Source organism: Coregonus lavaretus (genome assembly GCF_964263955.1).
Source record: "Coregonus lavaretus genome assembly, chromosome: 1".
NCBI classification, from domain to species: domain Eukaryota; kingdom Metazoa; phylum Chordata; class Actinopteri; order Salmoniformes; family Salmonidae; genus Coregonus; species Coregonus lavaretus.
This window is the reverse complement of record NC_139988.1, coordinates 31350409-31369236: the sequence shown is the minus strand read 5'-3', so window position 1 is coordinate 31369236 and position 18828 is coordinate 31350409. Positions and strand designations below refer to the sequence as shown.

The window sequence follows — 18828 nt, the reverse complement described above, 5'->3', positions numbered from 1 at the left end:
AGGGCCAACCGCACCAGCATATGGTCTCACAAGGGGTCTGAGGATCTCATCTCGGTACCTAATGGCAGTCAGGCTACCTCTGGCGAGCACATGGAGGGCTGTGCGGCCCCCCAAAGAAATGCCACCCCACACCATGACTGACCCACCGCCAAACCGGTCATGCTGGAGGATGTTGCAGGCAGCAGAACGTTCTCCACGGCGTCTCCAGACTCTGTCACGTCTGTCACGTGCTCAGTGTGAACCTGCTTTCATCTGTGAAGAGCACAGGGCGCCAGTGGCAAATTTGCCAATCTTGGTGTTCTCTGGCAAATGCCAAACGTCCTGCACGGTGTTGGGCTATAAGCACAACCCCCACCTGTGGACGTCGGGCCCTCATACCACCCTCATGGAGTCTGTTTCTGACCGTTTGAGCAGACACGTGCACATTTGTGGCCTGCTGGAGGTCATTTTGCAGGGCTCTGGCAGTGCTCCTCCTGCTCCTCCTTGCACAAAGGCGGAGGTAGCAGTCCTGCTGCTGGGTTGTTGCCCTCCTACGGCCTCCTCCACGTCTCCTGATGTACTGGCCTGTCTCCTGGTAGCGCCTCCATGCTCTGGACACTACGCTGACAGACACAGCAAACCTTCTTGCCACAGCTCGCATTGGTGTGCCATCCTGGATGAGCTGCACTACCTGAGCCACTTGTGTGGTGGGTTGTAGACTCCGTCTCATGCTACCACTAGAGTGAAAGCACCGCCAGCATTCAAAAGTGACCAAAACATCAGCCAGGAAGCATAGGAACTGAGAAGTGGTCTGTGGTCACCACCTGCAAAACCAGTCTTTTATTGGGGGTGTCTTGCTAATTGCCTATAATTTCCACCTGTTGTCTATTCCATTTGCACAACAGCATGTGAAATTTATTGTCAATCAGTGTTGCTTCCTAAGTGGACAGTTTGATTTCACAGAAGTGTGATTGACTTGGAGTTACATTGTGTTGTTTAAGTGTTCCCTTTATTTTTTTGAGCAGTGTATATAATTCACAAGTGATAGGCTAATATTGTTACCCATCAGACTATTCTTGACTTAAACTTAAATAATATATGTGTGAAATTTGTTTTGATTTAGAATGGACCATTATCATGCACCTGTATCGAAACAGGGGTAGCGGAGAAAATACATATCTATGCACTTAAATAGCGAATGGAGGATGCTTTTCCCGTGGTTATTTTTTTTGTGTCAGCCAGGTAGGCTATACTCCTGTTGTAAATATAAGCAATGTGCTTAATATTAGGAATGTTGAGAAATAAATATAGTAGGCCTAGCCTATAGAAAGCTGATCATCCTCTTTTCAGTGGAGGCCATCACTCTGTTTTCTCGCACAATTGCATAGCCTATTGAAATGTTGCGCAACATGTGCTCATGGGCTCTCATGAAGTGTGTGATTTTAGATTTTTAAATACATTTGCATTGATGTCAGCATGATTAGAGGGACAATAGAGTGCTGAGTACCAGGCAGTTAGCATGTTTGGTAGGCTACTAATGACCATCAGCAGCATCAGAGCTTGGAGAAGGTAGTTTTAGTTCCCCCATAAATGTATTAAATATGATTTAAAAAACTGAACAAAAAACATTGCTGATCTTTCTTATCTTTCAAATATAGGACAGGCACTTTAAAACAAACGTCCTTTTAATGTATTTTTTGACTATGTTTTTCCATGTATGAATATGTTATTCAATGTGTTTCTATGGGCTAGTAGCCGTTTTGGCAAATTCAATGTTTCATCAAATAATTGTTTTATATTTATTTTGATACCTGAAGGGGTCCTAAAATTCTAAATCAAATAGCTAAATGATCCTTGGTATGACCATCTTAAAACAATTCCATATGTTAGCCTAGTAGAACCCCCCCCCCCCCATCTCACAATGTGAGGGTATGTACAGTGTGTCTGTAACTAAGCCATGTATTAGTAAGAGTTGTTCTGTAGCGTGTCTGATGCTGTTTTCTCACTAAGAATGCTGTCGTTGAAATACCAATACTGTGGCATTGTGGAACCAGACTTGTTAGTTTGACCTGTTGGTGACATTGTAAATGATCTGCTAATCCTGCTCTGTTTTCGTTTCATGGCTGATTCAGGTGGCACCACATTGAGTCCCTGCTGAGTGGTGGAGTGACCATCACTCTCAACTTCTGGTACAAGGTACACTACATGACCAAAAGTATGTGGACACCTCCTCGCCGAACATCTCATTCCAAAATCATGGGCATTAATATGGAGTTGGTCCCCCCTTTGCTGCTATAACAGCCTCCACTCTTCTGGGAAGGCTTTCCACTAAATGTTGAAACATTGCTGCGGGGACTTGCTTCCATTCAGCCACAATTAGGCCTGGCTCGCAGTCGGCGTTCCAATTAATCCCAAAGGTGTTCGATGGGGTTGAGGTCAGGGCTCTGTGCAGGCCAGACAAGTTCTTACATACAGATCTCGACAAACCATTTCTGTATGGACCTCGCTTTGTGCACAGGGGCATTGTCATGCTGAAACAGGAAAGGGCCATCCCCAAACTGTTGCCACAAAGTTGGAAGCACAGAATCGTCTAGAATGTCATTGTATGCTGTAGCGTTAAGATTTCCATTCACTGGAACTAAGGGGCTAAGACCGAATCATGAAAAACAGCCCCATACCATTATTACTCCTCCACCAAACTTGACAGTTGGCACTATGCATTGGGGCAGGTAGCGTTCTCCTGGCATCCGCCAAACCCAGATTAGTCCGTTGGACTGCCAAATGATGAAGCGTGATTTATCACTCCAGAGAACGCGTTTCCACTGCTCCAGAGTCCAATGGTGGAAAGCTTTACACCACTCCAGCCGATGCTTGGCATTGCACATGGTGATCTTAGGCTTGTGTGCGGCTGCTTGGCCATGGAAACCCCATTTCATGAAGCTCCCGACGAACAGTTATTGTGCTGATGTTGCTTCCAGAGGCAGTTTGGAACTTGTGGTAGAAATGTTTAACTCAAAAATGTCTCTCAAAAAACCGGGCCTTGTGAATTCAGAATATACTTTATTAAAGCGTAACAAAGCCGAGCTGGTCCATGGAACAACTGCTTGCCCTGACCCGGAGCTCTCCTTTTATACAGACACAAATGCATAGTCATGCTTGTACAACCTACACAGTTACTCCATTATATGTACATGATTAACATCCTTCGGTGTCACATGTTGTTTACTCACGAGGGCTACGTGCGCTTCTCTAAATGGGGCCTCTGTCACTTATCTCATTATATTGGTGGCGTGACTCAAAAAAGTATATACATACGTACGTTAAAGAACAATCACACTCTGTATTGACTATATTCACTATCCAGGCATGCATCTGGAGTACAAAGTATCAATCATGTTCATTCTGTTTTACCCTTATCATTTCATAACACATTATAAAACATATCAATTAATACTTAAACATGGTTTACACATGTCATGTCCATAACATACATTTAAGCCTTTCCCAACAGCCATCCTCCAAGGACCCTGAGCCACTATGGTTTTTCCTTGTGACTATGTGCATGTGGCTATGTGTGTCAGGTCATAAGCACAAACAAGTGATAACACTAGTTCCATTGTTACTCCAATCTCCACACAGCCACAACGAGAAGTTTTATCTCCGTCACATGTCATTGACATACCCAGACCAGCTGCGGGGAGTTAGAGGGAACCATTCTTTATCAGAAGCACAGCATTTGCACTAAAGAAATGTCTCTGCTCTGTTTTAACCCTTTAATTGGTTCTTATCCATAAACATTTAAGGCATATAGGCGTTTCATTCTACAACATATGTACTAGAAAATCATTCATAAACTTGGTAGTGAGTGTTGCAACTGAGGACAGACGATGTTTACGCGCTTCAGCACTCGGCAGTCCCATTCTGTGAGCTTGTGTGGCCTATCACTTCCCGGCTGAGCCGTTTTTGATCCTAGACGTTTCCACTTCACAATAACAGCACTTACAGTTGACCGGGGCAGCTCTAGCAGGGCAGACATTTGATGAACTGACTTGTTGGAAAGGTGGTATCCTATGACGGTGCTACGTTGAAAGTCACTGAGCTCTTCAGTAAGGCCATTCTACTGCCAATGTTTGTCTATGGAGATTGCATGGCGGTGCACCTGTCAGCAACGGGTGTGGCTGTCCACATACTTTTGTATATATAGTGTATGTACTCATTGAAATATGTCACCATGTCTCGTATCACTGACAGTATCACCTTTGCTACATTCATGTCAACTAATGTTGTAGCGCCCTGAAGAAGGCAGCATTAGAGTCAAAATATTGGTGAAATTAGTAACTTTTCATTGAAGGATATATTTCTCACTCAGCAGGATGTGCTGTCTTCACTAGTAATTTTAAATAAACTTGGATCACCATGATACATCCTTACTCATAGAAATAGAATTTGAGCACATGTTATATCTCTGTCCTTACTATATGATCTGTCATTCCCCCAGGGTGCGCCAACGCCCAAGAGGATAGAAAACCCATTGAGCGCCCATCAGAAGGTGGCCATCATGAGAAACATAGAGAAGATGCTGGGGGAGGCACTGGGAGACCCACACGAGGTACTGGAACTGGACAGACAGGTGGAATATTATGATAGTATTTATGGAAGATCTAGCCTGGTATCTGTATGTGCTGCTTAAGCCAACACCTCTGACTATTGTTGTAATATCTGGCATGACAGCCATAGCTAGAAGTGGTGGCTAAACCTATGCACAAACATATCTGGACCAGGCTACCGAAGATCCCATCGACACAATGATTCCCGAACTAGAACATGACTACATCAGAGTCATTCTGAGTCACACCATTTCTAGAACATCAAATGAGATTTCACAGCTCTGAGGTCCCAATGAGATTCCATTGAGATAAAGATTCTCGCTGGTTCCAGAACTAGAACATGACATCAAATGAATGACATTCCATCTGGCTGCTCTGTATTTAGTTGGTCCTGTAGGAATAGTGCAGAAAGCATGCCATGCCTGGAATCCTTGCGGCTCCAGAACGCTGACCCTGACAGCAACTCAATTACTGGGAATATTTATGGTCTACCTGATTCGGCACAGAGTGAATGGAGGAAGGGGGGGATGTGGTACAGGACAAACACAGGAGGACAGGACACTCAATGAAACAACGCTATAGCTACAGTATGTTACCTAATAGTAGGCCCTTATATGTTTCCAACAACTGCCTTTGTTTTAATGCAACTATGTTTTAATGCGTCTATGTGTTTTCTGTTCTGTAGGTTGGTCCTTTACTGAATATGATGATCCAGGGCCGATATGACCAGGGATTCAGCTAGAGGTACTGCCTCAGAACTGTTGCCAAACTGCTGCTTGTGTGTGTGCGTGCGTGTGCGTTCAGTACACACGCCTGATTGTGTGTATGTAGGCGAGGATGTGTGTGCAGACACGTGTGTGCGCATTTGGACTGTCAAGCTAGCAATGCATGGCAACACTGGGTCACCTTGAGAGACTTGGCCAATCAGCCACTTTGGCTCTGCTTTGATTGTCTGGGAACCATAGTCATCGCAACTTCAGCCACCAGTGGGAAGATAATAGTGGACAGACAGACCAGTCATGGACACCCACATGCAGTATACTGTCAGAGAGTGATACTCAGTTGATGAACTGTGTAAACTACACAATGTAGTGTTGTGGTATTTGTGTGGGAGTCGAGCGATAGGCAGCCGCTGTAGAAAAAAACCCTCAAGGTGAAAGTTGCCCCTAATTAACCACTGAAGCAGGGTAAGATATTATACATTTTATTATCGCACCCAATAGGATTTGGGTTGGGATAATCTGATCCTAGATCTGTAGTTGGGGGCAATTTCTACCTTGAGCACTTGAACCACTAATTAGTGTGTGTTGGGCGATTTGTTACATTTGAGTCATAACCAACCAGAAACTCCCATCTTCTATTCAACCCTGCCCCCTGCCATTACAGTTTGTAACCATAGCAACACAAATGTAGCTTGATTATTAAATAAAAATAACCTCAGATATAATATACACTCACGGACAGTTTATTAGGTACACCCATCTAGTACCGGGTCAGACCCCCTTTGCTTCCAGAACAATCTGAATTATTTGGGGCATTCTACAAGGTGTCGGAAACGTTCCACAGGGATGTTGGTCCATGCTGACGAACTTCTAAATGAATTTGCTGCACATGCACCCTGAAAGGGATGACAGTCATATTTGTGTTATTCTGTTGATTTAATCGTTGACTGTCAGTCAGTAAGCTGATTTTGTCTGTATGGTATTATGGTTTTTGGTAGCTATCAGCAAAAACTAATTGTAGAGTGTTTTAAAAACTAACACAGAAGGAGTGCTTGATTGTGGGATTGCCTGCACTTGATTTATTTTATTGAAATGATTGCATTTTTGTACATTCAGGCATAACTGATTTTCTGTCTTTTTTTCTTTTCTTTTTTTTTTTTACAATATATGTTACATTTAAGACACGATTGAGGATGGGCTAAAAAGTATTTTAACTTATTTCAATTGCAACTGAAAAGTAAAATAAGAATATAACAAACGTGTGTGCATGCAACCATACTCAGTATGTGACAGTATAGTTGAATGATGGTTGTTATTGTGCCATTGTCAAGTGTTTCTAGTGAACACTTCACTTCAACAGGTGCAGTTTAGAGCACAGGACTGATTTTAAAGAACATATTGCATGCATCCCAAATCACACCCTTTTCCCTGTGGGTCATGGTCAAAATAAGTGCACTTTAAAGGGAATAGTGTGCCATTTGGGACTTAGTCCTAGTGCTGTGTGTCAAACCAAGTGTGTCCTTCAGGGTTGGGGCTATTTCCATTTCAAATCTGTCAATTCAGGAAGTAAACTATTCTAATTCCAATTTTCATAAATATTTGTCTATGAGGAAAATGTAGAGTTGGAATTTGAACCATGGTGTCATAGAACCATTAAGGTGGTTTCAAGTTAATGGGAGTAAATAAGACTGGCAATCAAAAGACTGGCAATTAACATAAACACCTTTAGCATCTCCAGGCCTCTCCTTTGGCACATCTACATTTAAAAAAGTATAATAAATCATTTTAATATACACAATATAGCCATTGTTTATTTTAGTCAGGTCTAAAGAAACATTATGGTATGAAGAAAATGTTTTTCCGAAGAACAGAATATGAGTTGGCCTAATGTATGTGATCTGGCTATGCGCCATGCCATAGGCTGTAGGATTGTTCATTTAGCAGACAAAATATGCTTATAAGTGCCGTGCCATTTTATAGTAAGAAGAATATAATTGATCTTAGCTGAATAAAATAGAAAGGATATATTTCTGATTTCGGAGCGAATGCGCATAGCTATGTTCAGCGTAAAAGGGATCATTTGAAACAGCTCCTACAGTTGAAGTTGGAAGTTTACATACACCTTAGCCAAATACATTTAAACTCAGTTTTTCACAATTCCTGACATTTAATCCTAGAAAAACTTCCCTGTCTTAGGTCAGTTAGGATCAACACTTTATTTTAAGAATGTGAAATGTCAGAATAATAGTAGAGAGAATGATTTATATCAGCTTTTATTTCTTTCATCACATTCCCAGTGGGTCAGAAGTTTACATACACTCAATTAGTATTTGGTAGCATTGCCTTTAAATTGTTTAACTTGGGTCAAACGTTTCGGGTAGCCTTCCACAAGCTTTCCACAATAAGTTGGGTGAATTTTGGCCCATTCCTCCTGACAGAGCTGGTGTAACTGAGTCAGGTTTGTAGGCCTCCTTGCTCGCACACTCGTTTTTAGTTCTGTCCACACATTTTCTATAGGATTGATGTCAGGGCTTTGTGATGGCCACTCCAATACCTTGACTTTGTTGTCCTGAAGCCATTTTGCCACAACTTTGGAAGTATGCTTGGGGTCATTGTCCATTTGGAAGACCCATTTGCGACCAAGCTTTAACTTCCTGACTGATGTCTTGAGATGTTGCTTCAATATATCCACATAATTTTCCTTCCTCATGATGCCATCTATTTTGTGAAGTGCACCAGTCTCTTCTGCAGCAAAGCACCCCCACAGCATGATGCTGCCACCCCTGTGCTTCATGGTTGGGATGGTGTTATTCAGTTTGCTAGCACCCCGTTTTTCCTCCAAACATAACGATGGTCATTATGGCCAAACAGTTCTATTTTTGTTTCATCAGACCAGAGGGCATTTCTCCAAAAAGTATGATCTTTGTCCCCATGTGCAGCTGCAAACCGTAGTCTGGCTTTTTTATGGCGGTTTTGGAGCAGTGGCTTCTTCCTTGCTGAGCGGCCTTTCAGGTTATGTCGATATAGGACTTGTTTTACTGTGAATATAGATACTTTTGTACCTTTCCTCCAACATCTTCACAAGGTCCTTTGCTGTTGTTCTGGGATTGATTTGCACTTTTCGCACCAAAGTACATTCATCTGTAGGAGACAGAACACATCTCCTTCCTGAGCGGTATGACGGCTGCGTGGTCCCATGGTGTTTATACTTGCGTACTATTGTTTGTACAGATGAACGTGGTACCTTCAGGCATTTGGAAATTGCTCCCAAGGATGAACCAGACTTGTGGAGGTCTACAATTTTTTTCTGAGGTCTTGGCTGATTTCTTTTGTTTTTCCCATGATGTCAAGCAAAGAGGCACTGAGTTTGAAGGTAGGCCTTGAAATACACAGGTACACCTCCAATTGACTCAAATGATGTCAGTTAGCCTATCAGAAGCTTCTAAAGCCATGACATCATTTTCTGGAATTTTCCAAGCTGTTTAAAGGCACAGTCAACTTAGTGTATGTAAACTTCTGACCCACTGGAATTGTGATACAGTGAATTGTAAGTGAAATAATCTGTCTGTAAACAATTGTTGGAAAAATTATTTCTGTCATGCACAAAGTAGATGTCCTAACTGACTTACCAAAACTATAGTTTGTTAACAAGAAATGTGTGGAGTGGTTGAAAAACGAGTTTTAATGATTCCAACCTAAGTGTATTTAAACTTCCGACTTCAACTGTATATGCTAGATTTAGAGTTATTTGGTAACTTTAGTTGTGAATGATACAAATCTTAGTATGTCTTACAAATCAAAACATATATGGACTGCATGATGCTACTAGAGGCTATTGATGATTTGAGAAAGTCGCAAAAAAAGCTTGCACTCTGTTCCTTGCCTCAGGCTGCACAGCTGTTCTCTCATCAAGTGATCATATTTTCACCCATCAGATTATTCTCAATTTAATCTAGTTTTTACTAATATGTTAAATTAGTTTCTATTTAGAATGGCCCATTATCAAATGGGCAGGGGGAAAAAAAGACATGTCATCTGTATGTACTCGAATAGCGGATGGAGGCCGCGCGCGTTCTCGCCTGACCGTTTTTCAATGATGCCTGGAAGGCTACTTCGGTTTTATAGTGGAGCTGTGCTTAATGTAGCAGCTGAGAAATAAATATAGGAACACTTATTTCACGCCATGCATCAATCGCTGTTTGGGGAGAATTCTCTTGCTGCGCGACAGGTGATATTCTGCCCAAACTCTTTATGCCATGGGCTCGCCAACCCAGTTCCTGCAGCTACCCAGTGCTTAATTTTGGAAACCTAGTGTAATCTGTTCGGGAACATCGATAGTAACATGTTTTCGCAACTAAACATATTTAACTAAACTGTTGACAGCCCCTCTGCACGCTCTAGAAAGGAATAAAGGAGAGAGTTGAGGAGATGGAAATGCATTGTGGTGAGATATTCTGTATAGCTAAAGGTAATGTGCCTCCCAATTAATTATGAAAATACAGTGAGGGAAAAAAGTATTTGATCCCCTGCTGATTTTGTACGTTTGCCCACTGAAAAAGAAATTATCAGTCTATAATTTTAATGGTAGGTTTATTTGAACAGTGAGAGACAGAATAACAACAAAGAAATCCAGAAAAACGCATGTCAAAAATGTTATAAATTGATTTGCATTTTAATGAGGGAAATAAGTATTTGACCCCCTCTCAATCAGAAAGATTTCTGGCTCCCAGGTGTCTTTTATACAGGTAACAAACTGAGATTAGGAGCACACTCTTAAAGGGAGTGCTCCTAATCTCAGTTTGTTACCTGTATAAAAGACACCTGTCCACAGAAGCAATCAATCAATCAGATTCCACATTTTTATTCAGGGGGGTTTTCGGGCTTGGGCTCATAAGCCTATGCGTATGCATAAGCTCTAATATGCATATGGATGTTTTGAATTAATAATCAACATAGAAAGCGCTGTCCATTTCGTTGTTAGGCTTTGAAACAACATCCACAGCGATCATGTTTTACGCTGTTTCAACCTGCTGTTGAACTTCTTTCTTCAAATTGATCATCACAGTGAGGTCAGTTTTAAAAGCAGGATACTGTTTCGATAACTGTTTGATGTGATTTTCGATTGCATTTGCTAGAGTGGTTCGAGGGACAATCGAGCCCTGAGTACCAGGTAATTAGGATCTGATGGTCATTAGCAAGTTGAGTACTACCAAAGCATGTCCAGAGTACATAAGAGGAGATTAACGTGACTCAACGGTTACGTGGAATGTTACTGCGGTCATGAATCCTGGTGTGGCGGTAATACGTCACTGCAACAGCCCTATATTATGGAGGCCCTTCTGTGACATTGGTAATGTGATGATTTTAAGCTGCATCATATTACTTTGTTATTAACAGTAATATACTAATAGCCTGGTTAAACCAGACTGACTATGGCGAACGCAGCATTCAGTCTGATTTAACTAGGCTAATATACTACTGCTGCATGTTAAAATCCTACACCTTCAGTGACTGACTACAAATGTTCTAGGGGCGTTTCTGTGTTCTAGCCATGTGTATTAAAAGTATTGTTATCTCCCCAACAGTCCATATTGTACTTCTCTGGCAATCTAAAAACAAATATGGAATGCATCAAGCAGAACATTCATATCTTTTTGTTTATATTTAGGCTAATATACTAAGAATGTTCATGTCAAGGGAGTGTATGCTTGATTGTTTATAGTATCAATTTTGTTCATGAAAAATACTAGTTCAATAAAATGGACTAAGTTATTTTACAGTTAAGTCTGAGAGGTTAAATTGCTCTCTGTGTGTATTTGTTTCTCCTATATGTACTTTGTGTGCCTAGCTCAGTTATGGCATGGCTCAAGAAAGGATCTTTTATTTTTTGTCATTTCTTTAAAAAATAAATTACTAAACATCGTTTTCTGGGTTCCTGCACTTGTATGATTTGAGTTTGTCTGCTGTATTGTGTACTGATTTCTTAATGACTGCTTAACGAGGAGTTCTATTGTTGTCCAAGTAGCTTTGAATTTTTTTTCAAATTTATTGATCAAGCCGTTGTATCAGTCATCACAGCGGTTTGGTGTCAAATTCATGTCTTTCATTGCAGAGATTCATATTGAGGAAATGGACCAAAGGATACAGCTAAAGCACTGGGAAAATGTTATATAGTAATACAATAGTAATATCACAGTATTGTAAACCAGCAGTAATGTAAAGTAGTGAAAGGATGAACAAAACACAGGCTTTAATGTAGAGATTAGGTTTGAGGGATGACAGGTGAAATCGACTCTGTCTGATGATTATTTGAGTCTGACTATTTCCTTCAATCACTTCAAACTTGGTTGATGTCTTCTGTATCCATAGGAAAGCACAATATCACCATCTGCTGGTCTGTATCTGGCCTACAGTCAGTGTGTTTGTCTTTTTATGTCAGACTGGATTCGAACCTGGGTCTTTGCGTGCCACAAGACTGTGTTAGGCATTAGCTTGGGGAACTAATGCAAGTCTTCAATAAATTCACATGTTGATAATGTGCCATTTCCAGCTCCAGGTAGATTAAGATTAGGTTTTTTGGATTGTGGACTGCTCCAAGTCACATCAGATACCCAGGAGTTGCACGGCTCCAATTCCACATCTGCCCTGTCAGCCCAGCTTGTAAATCCTTAATTAGACTGCCTGAAGGGAGATAAAGACATAAACATATTACAAGTATACAGTACACATACAAATACTCTCCGTTCGAAAATAGAGAATATAAGAGATTACTATTCACACTTCAGTGGGGTTCTCAGATGCCAAATTGAATGTTTCCATCCCCCGAATTCCTACGATAGCGAGGTTGTTTAACTATAAGTAAGGCTTAAAGGAGGTAGGCTTGGATTTGGTTGTCCAGGAACTCCAGAGAGGGTTAGACATGGATATCCTATAATTCACTATTAATTATAGCTAGGATCTCTATGATGTTAGAGTTATCATAATACCTTGTGTGTGTAGTAGAACAGGTGCAGAGGAGAACCACTAACGTCACTCTCTGGTCTCGCTCAGATGAAGACAGCACGCTGCCCTCTCGTCCTTGCTGTGCACCACCTCAGAGCAGGCGTGAGCCCCGATCCATACCGCCCGGCTCCGGCCTGTCAGTCGTTTCAGCTCGCTCGCCAAAGATATTCCTTTCCTCCGATCCTCGCGAACTGGTCTGACACAGTCCTCACGCTGAGCTGTCTGAGGTAATTAAATCCATCAGTTATGGCTAGTTACTCCAGAGAAATAACCCCAATATCGGTCATTACAAAATAGTGGGATTTGTTAGATTGAGACATTTGCAAAATGTTATTTTGGTTGGGCTGGTCTTGCCATTGTAAACACAGCAAACATTTTTACCGAAACATATTTACAGTTACTGACAAAATCAATAGATGTGGCCCATGCAGGAAATCTAATAACACCTGAAGTATCACACACACACACACACACACACACAATCACTTATATCCTCATCATATACAGTGGGGGAAAAAAGTATTTAGTCAGCCACCAATTGTGCAAGTTCTCCCACTTAAAAAGACGAGAGAGGCCTGTAATTTTCATCATAGGTACACATCAACTATGACAGACAAATTGAGGGGAAAAAATCCAGAAAATCACATTGTAGGATTTTTAATGAATTTATTTGCAAATTATGGTGGAAAATAAGTATTTGGTCACCTACAAACAAGCAAGAGTTCTGGCTCTCACAGACCTGTAACTTCTTCTTTAAGAGGCTCCTCTGTCCTCCACTCGTTACCTGTATTAATGGCACCTGTTGGAACTTGTTATCAGTATAAAAGACACCTGTCCACAACCTCAAACAGTCACACTCCAAACTCCACTATGGCCAAGACCAAAGAACTGTCAAAGGACACCAGAAACAAAATTGTAGACCTGCACCAGGCTGGGAAGACTGAATCTGCAATAGGTAAGCAGCTTGGTTTGAAGAAAACAACTGTGGGAGCAATTATTAGGAAATGGAAGACATACAAGACCACTGATAATCTCCCTCGATCTGGGGCTCCACGCAAGATCTCACCCCGTGGGGTCAAAATGATCACAAGAACGGTGAGCAAAAATCCCAGAACCACACGGGGGGACCTAGTGAGTGACCTGCAGAGAGCTGGGACCAAAGTAACAAAGCTTACCATCAGTAACACACTACGCCGCCAGGGACTCAAATCCTGCAGTGCCAGACGTGTCCCCCTGCTTAAGCCAGTACATGTCCAGGCCCGTCTGAAGTTTGCTAGAGTGCATTTGGATGATCCAGAAGAGGATTGGGAGAATGTCATATGGTCAGATGAAACCAAAATATAACTTTTTGGTAAAAACTCAACTCGTCGTGTTTGGAGGACAAAGAATGCTGAGTTGCATCCAAAGAACACCATACCTACTGTGAAGCATGGGGGTGGAAACATCATGCTTTGGGGCTGTTTTTCTGTAAAGGGACCAGGACGACTAATCTGTGTAAAGGAAAGAATGAATGGGGCCATGTATCGTGAGATTTTGAGTGAAAACCTCCTTTCATCAGCAAGGGCATTGAAGATTAAACGTGGCTGGGTCTTTCAGCATGACAATGATCCCAAACACACCGCCAGGGCAACGAAGGAGTGGCTTCGTAAGAAGCATTTCAAGGTCCTGGAGTGGCCTAGCCAGTCTCCAGATCTCAACCCCATAGAAAATCTTTGGAGGGAGTTGAAAGTCCGTGTTTCCCAGCGACAGCCCCAAAACATCACTGCTCTAGAAGAGATCTGCATGGAAGAATGGGCCAAAATACCAGCAACAGTGTGTGAAAACCTTGTGAAGACTTACAGAAAACGTTTGACCTGTGTCATTGCCAACAAAGGGTATATAACAAAGTATTGAGAAACTTTTGTTATTGACCAAATACTTATTTTCCACCATAATTTGCAAATAAATTCATAAAAAATCCTACAATGTGATTTTCTGGATTTTTTTTCTCATTTTGTCTGTCATAGTTGACGTGTACCTATGATGAAAATTACAGGCCTCTCTCATCTTTTTAAGTGGGAGAACTTGCACAATTGGTGGCTGACTAAATACTTTTTTTCCCCACTGTATCCTCACCTCCTTTCCCTGAGCCTGCTCCCTGAGTCTGAGAATGAACTTCCCCTGACCCCTCCACCTCCCCTGGGCCTGGAATATACACTCCTGGTCCAGGAGTGTCCTCTGGGTGGGTTTGGCAGGGAGCCTGCGCCCCAGGGGTTCCTTGACCACCTCCTCTATCAGAATGTAGTCGCTGACGTTGCCCGCTGACAGCAGGAGGCTGGACTGTCTGGCTTTCCTCAGTGTCTGCAAGTGAAATGGACATCGGGTACACAGTTAAAGGCATGATCTGTAATTTCAACAGCCTGCCCCTGCAACTTTGTTAAGCTAAGGGATGGGGTTAGGGAAATGTAACCACTCCCAAATTCATAGACTGAGCTTCATAGACTGATGCAAGGACTGACAGTCCACTTGATTCTATAATCACACTGAATATCTAAACCATATCAAGAGCGTGCCTGACTCCCATACCTGTTGGATGAGGTCATTGGCTGTGATGTGTCTGGGAGCTCTGAGGGTCATCTGTGATTGGTCAGGAGACACTCCATGTACTTCCACCAGGAATGAATCATCCTCCAGTCCACAGCTTACCTCCATCTTCTCTATAACTGTCTTCCCTTCGTTCACAGGCTAAAACAAAGGTGAAGAGTAAACTTATGGTTAAAGGTAGTGTTTTTTACAGACATCAGTAACAGTATAACTCATAACGGCAAAGAATGGCATAATTGGTGAATTCCACACAGACATTGAAAGGAACAGGGTCAGCTGCAGTTCAATGCCCCCAGAGCAGTTTTGGGGGTTGAACAGGTTGAGTAGATAAAATACAAAAATTCCCAATATTATTAGAATTCCAGACTCTGAAGCAACAAAATGGGAAAACGAGAACGGAACAGGGATTTTGAGTAGGTAAGAATACAACCAGACCTTTTCTCTCGTTTTGAGGCACACTCTGCCCAGGTAGCCTTCGTCAGGGTTCCAGCTCTGAATGACCCTGAGTATCTCCTCCTCAGGCCTGATGGTCCTCTGTAGGAGAGGCTTTCGAGCATCCCCCCTCTCACCCCTAGTCTCCCCCCTCTCCCGGGGCAATGCCACCCTCTCTTCCATCAGGAAGCAAGAAGAGAGGGAGAACCGAGTGGAGGAGGAGAGGGATGGATGGATCTAGGTGGGAGAGAGATAAAGCATTATATTGTTACAGTTGCACTGCTGAAATGAATCTCCAAGATCCAGATCATCTGTACCCCTCCCCCCCTCAAAAATGCATTCCCATAAGAGTTTCAGATAAAATGGAGTTTCCCAAATGTGTAGAATGTGGAGGTTCAGTAGGTACAGTATGTGGTGAAGTGGGAAGATGCAATGCTCACTCACATTGTGTAGGAGCTGTCTGGCAGTGGTCCTCTCACTCACACCCACCACTATGAAAGGCTCAGGCCCAGGGACTCCGTGTACGGTGACCCTGTACTGCACAGCAGCCCTACGCTCCTCTGTACTGAAGAGCTGGGACACACACACACACACACACACACAGCATGGGTTTAGGGGTACTGCAGGGCTGAATCAAAATCCTGCAGACTGACCGAGTTGCTGTCCAGGACAGTAGTAGGAGAGAACCTGCACTACACATTCACTTACTAGACACACTCCCTACACACTATATACTGTACACTACACACTATACACTCACCCGTGATGCAGGCTGTGAACCTGCTGCTCCACTGTCTTCAGTTCTACGGCTGTAGATGAACAGACTAGAGACTGGCAGGGCATCGTTGTGCTGATTCCTCAGCTGCACATGTCTGTATCCTGCCACACACGGTTTTGAAATAATTGCCACTGTTAGTACTGGGAATATAATGCTCTTATTTGACATCATTACTGGCTTTCTTCTATTTGTTTTTAGAACCCTGCTCTCTCTTTTAAAATGAACTTAATATGGGAATAGAATTTCTACAGTTCTGTTTGAATTCAATTAGCTAATCAAATTTTAACAGTTATCTTTATCTTCGTTTTTTTCTGTAAAGTATAGGAATGATTTCAACACAGACCGTTTTATTGGACAGCGGGAAAAATATGTAAAGAATCCGTTAGCTGAGCCAAACTGCCAATCATTGGCCTGATGTGACAGAGAGATTTAATGTCTGGTCTCAGAGTAGTGTGGGAACCAACGTGACAGGACTGGAGTACCAAATGTTCCTCAATGCGAAAGCACAACAGTCTCCAAGTGTGTGTGTCAAATGCTTTTTGTGCATCTCTCAAGAATGAATGAAGCAAGCCGATGATTCACAATGAAACTTTTATTTACAAATAGCCTGATTTAACAAAAAAGTTGGCATCAAAATGAGAAAATAACAAAAAAAGAAGGGTCTTTATTAAAAACACAATTAGACGCTGTGTCAAGAACATTTAGGCCACAATTTGGTAATGAGGTGTCGCAAGGTGTCGATGAACTCCCAGATCGTGAGTTGTCTGGTCTTCTCAAAAAAGAACCCAAGTGACCGATACCAGGCCTTCACTACGCTGTTGGTCTTCCAGATGTCTTGTAGGACAGCATCGTAGTAGTTCCACATTTCTAAAATAAAAATATATCAACATGTTAGAAATGTAATTATTTGCCCCATTGTCATCAATGCTATGGCCTAATAATTAATAAAAAAAACAAAATAAAAATAAACCATAATCGTAGCCTAATAGGCCTAAGCTACTGTTTTTAACGGCATACCCATGTTATACTCCGGTGCTTTGTCTCCAGTGCCAATCCATGTCTTCTCAAAGTTCTCCAGGAAGATGGACAGCTCCGGGTCCTGAAAGAATGCAGTTTCCTTCATTTCCTTGAAACACTTCACCACGTCAGCCGGTGGGACAAATGCGGGCGTGTACAGCATCTGGACGTGATGGGTCGCAGGCTCTTCAGCATGAGTATATGTGTTGCAACAAGATGTTTGCTAAAAAATATAAACATAATATTAGATGGCATGTTCACCTCAAGGTGTTTTTCCCTATTTTGTAAATGGACACTTTATTAGACTAAAGTAATAATTGAAATTTAGTTCTAGTTTTATTTCATGTGTAGGCCTATGGCAGCTAAAATCTGAATATAGACCTACAACAATAAAACATTTAAATCAATAAACTGAAAACAGGCCAACAATATAATAAAAAATAAAAAAACATTTATAATTAGGCTAAATCAATTATATTGTTGGTACATACCTCAGACTTATCTGTCATAACAATATAGGCTGCTGCATAAACCATTGACTCCATCCCGCGGGTGGGGTGCATCTTTCTGTGCATCCTGTAAATGGTGTTTACCTGCTGGCACAAAGATGGAATCTTCTTGAATGATCCATCTGCAAACAAATGCTTGCATGCCCGCAGGAATTCTAAGTGGGGTTTCATGGTGAAGATCCCAAATCTGTCCTGGTCCACTGTCGTGCTGGAGGAAATGGTGTTCACGGCCTTATTCACGCGTGGTGCTATGGTAGATCTCAGGTATTATTGGCCAGGTTGGAGAGGATTGCAGGTAGGTCGAAATCGGAGACGGTTGCGGGTTCAGACGCTGTCGGGTCTCCCCATCTGTGACCCCCGCCTCAGGGATGACAGGGTCGGGGAGAGTTGCAGGTTCAGCCACGTCTTTACCTGCTGCCGTACCATGGCTCTCAGGGATGGTTTCAGCCACGTCTTTACCTGCTGCCGTACCATGGCTCTCAGGGATGGTTTCAGCCACGTCTTTACCTGCTGCCGTACCATGGCTCTCAGGGATGGTTTCAGCCACGTCTTTACCTGCTGCCGTACCATGGCTCTCAGGGATGGTTTCAGCCAAGTCTTTACCTGCTGCCGTACCATGGCTCTCAGGGATGGTTTCAGCAACGTCTTTACCTGCTGCCGTACCATGGCTCTCAGGGATGGTTTCAGCCACGTCTTTACCTGCTGCCGTACCATGGCTCTCCGGGATGGTTTCAGCCACGTCTTTACCTGCTGCCGTACCATAGATCTCAGGGATGGTTTCAGCCACGTCTTTACCTGCTGCCGTACCATGGCTCTCAGGGATGGTTTCAGCAACGTCTTTACCTGCTGCCGTACCATGGCTCTCAGGGATGGTTTCAGCCACGTCTTTACCTGCTGCCGTACCATGGCTCTCCGGGATGGTTTCAGCCACGTCTTTACCTGCTGCCGTACCATGGCTCTCAGGGATGGTTTCAGCCACGTCTTTACCTGCTGCCGTACCATGGCTCTCAGGGATGGTTTCAGCCACGTCTTTACCTGCTGCCGTACCATGGCTCTCAGGGATGGTTTCAGCCACGTCTTTACCTGCTGCCGTACCATGGCTCTCAGGGATGGTTTCAGCCACGTCTTTACCTGCTGCCGTACCATGGCTCTCAGGGATGGTTTCAGCCACGTCTTTACCTGCTGCCGTACCATGGCTC

The 18828-nt window shown here is 42.8% G+C and overlaps 2 protein-coding genes across 3 annotated transcripts in view; one reads left to right on the top strand and one right to left on the bottom strand.

Moving 5' to 3' along the window:
* Nucleotides 1–7970, top strand: part of LOC311129003 (hypoxia-inducible factor 1-alpha inhibitor) — a 33162-nt gene extending 25192 nt beyond the window's left edge. Inside the window, exons 6-8 of one of the 2 annotated variants that reach the window (XM_084161238.1) lie at nt 2112–2194; nt 4478–4588; nt 5272–7970. In XM_084161238.1, the coding sequence (XP_084017364.1) occupies nt 2112–2194; nt 4478–4588; nt 5272–5312 (235 nt within the window). In that variant the 3' untranslated portion in view covers nt 5313–7970. The remainder of the gene's footprint in view (nt 1–2111; nt 2195–4477; nt 4589–5271) is intronic. The other variant, XM_084161239.1, reaches the window with a different exon arrangement.
* A 4367-nt stretch (nt 7971–12337) lies between these two features.
* LOC311134784 (1-phosphatidylinositol 4,5-bisphosphate phosphodiesterase epsilon-1-like) overlaps nt 12338–18828 on the bottom strand; it is a gene marked incomplete at both ends in the record, with an annotated part of 49739 nt that continues 43248 nt past the window's right edge. Inside the window, 6 exons of the mRNA XM_084168569.1 lie at nt 12338–12532; nt 14426–14650; nt 14876–15034; nt 15329–15562; nt 15770–15898; nt 16086–16204. Of these exons, the coding sequence (XP_084024695.1) occupies nt 12338–12532; nt 14426–14650; nt 14876–15034; nt 15329–15562; nt 15770–15898; nt 16086–16204 (1061 nt within the window). The remainder of the gene's footprint in view (nt 12533–14425; nt 14651–14875; nt 15035–15328; nt 15563–15769; nt 15899–16085; nt 16205–18828) is intronic.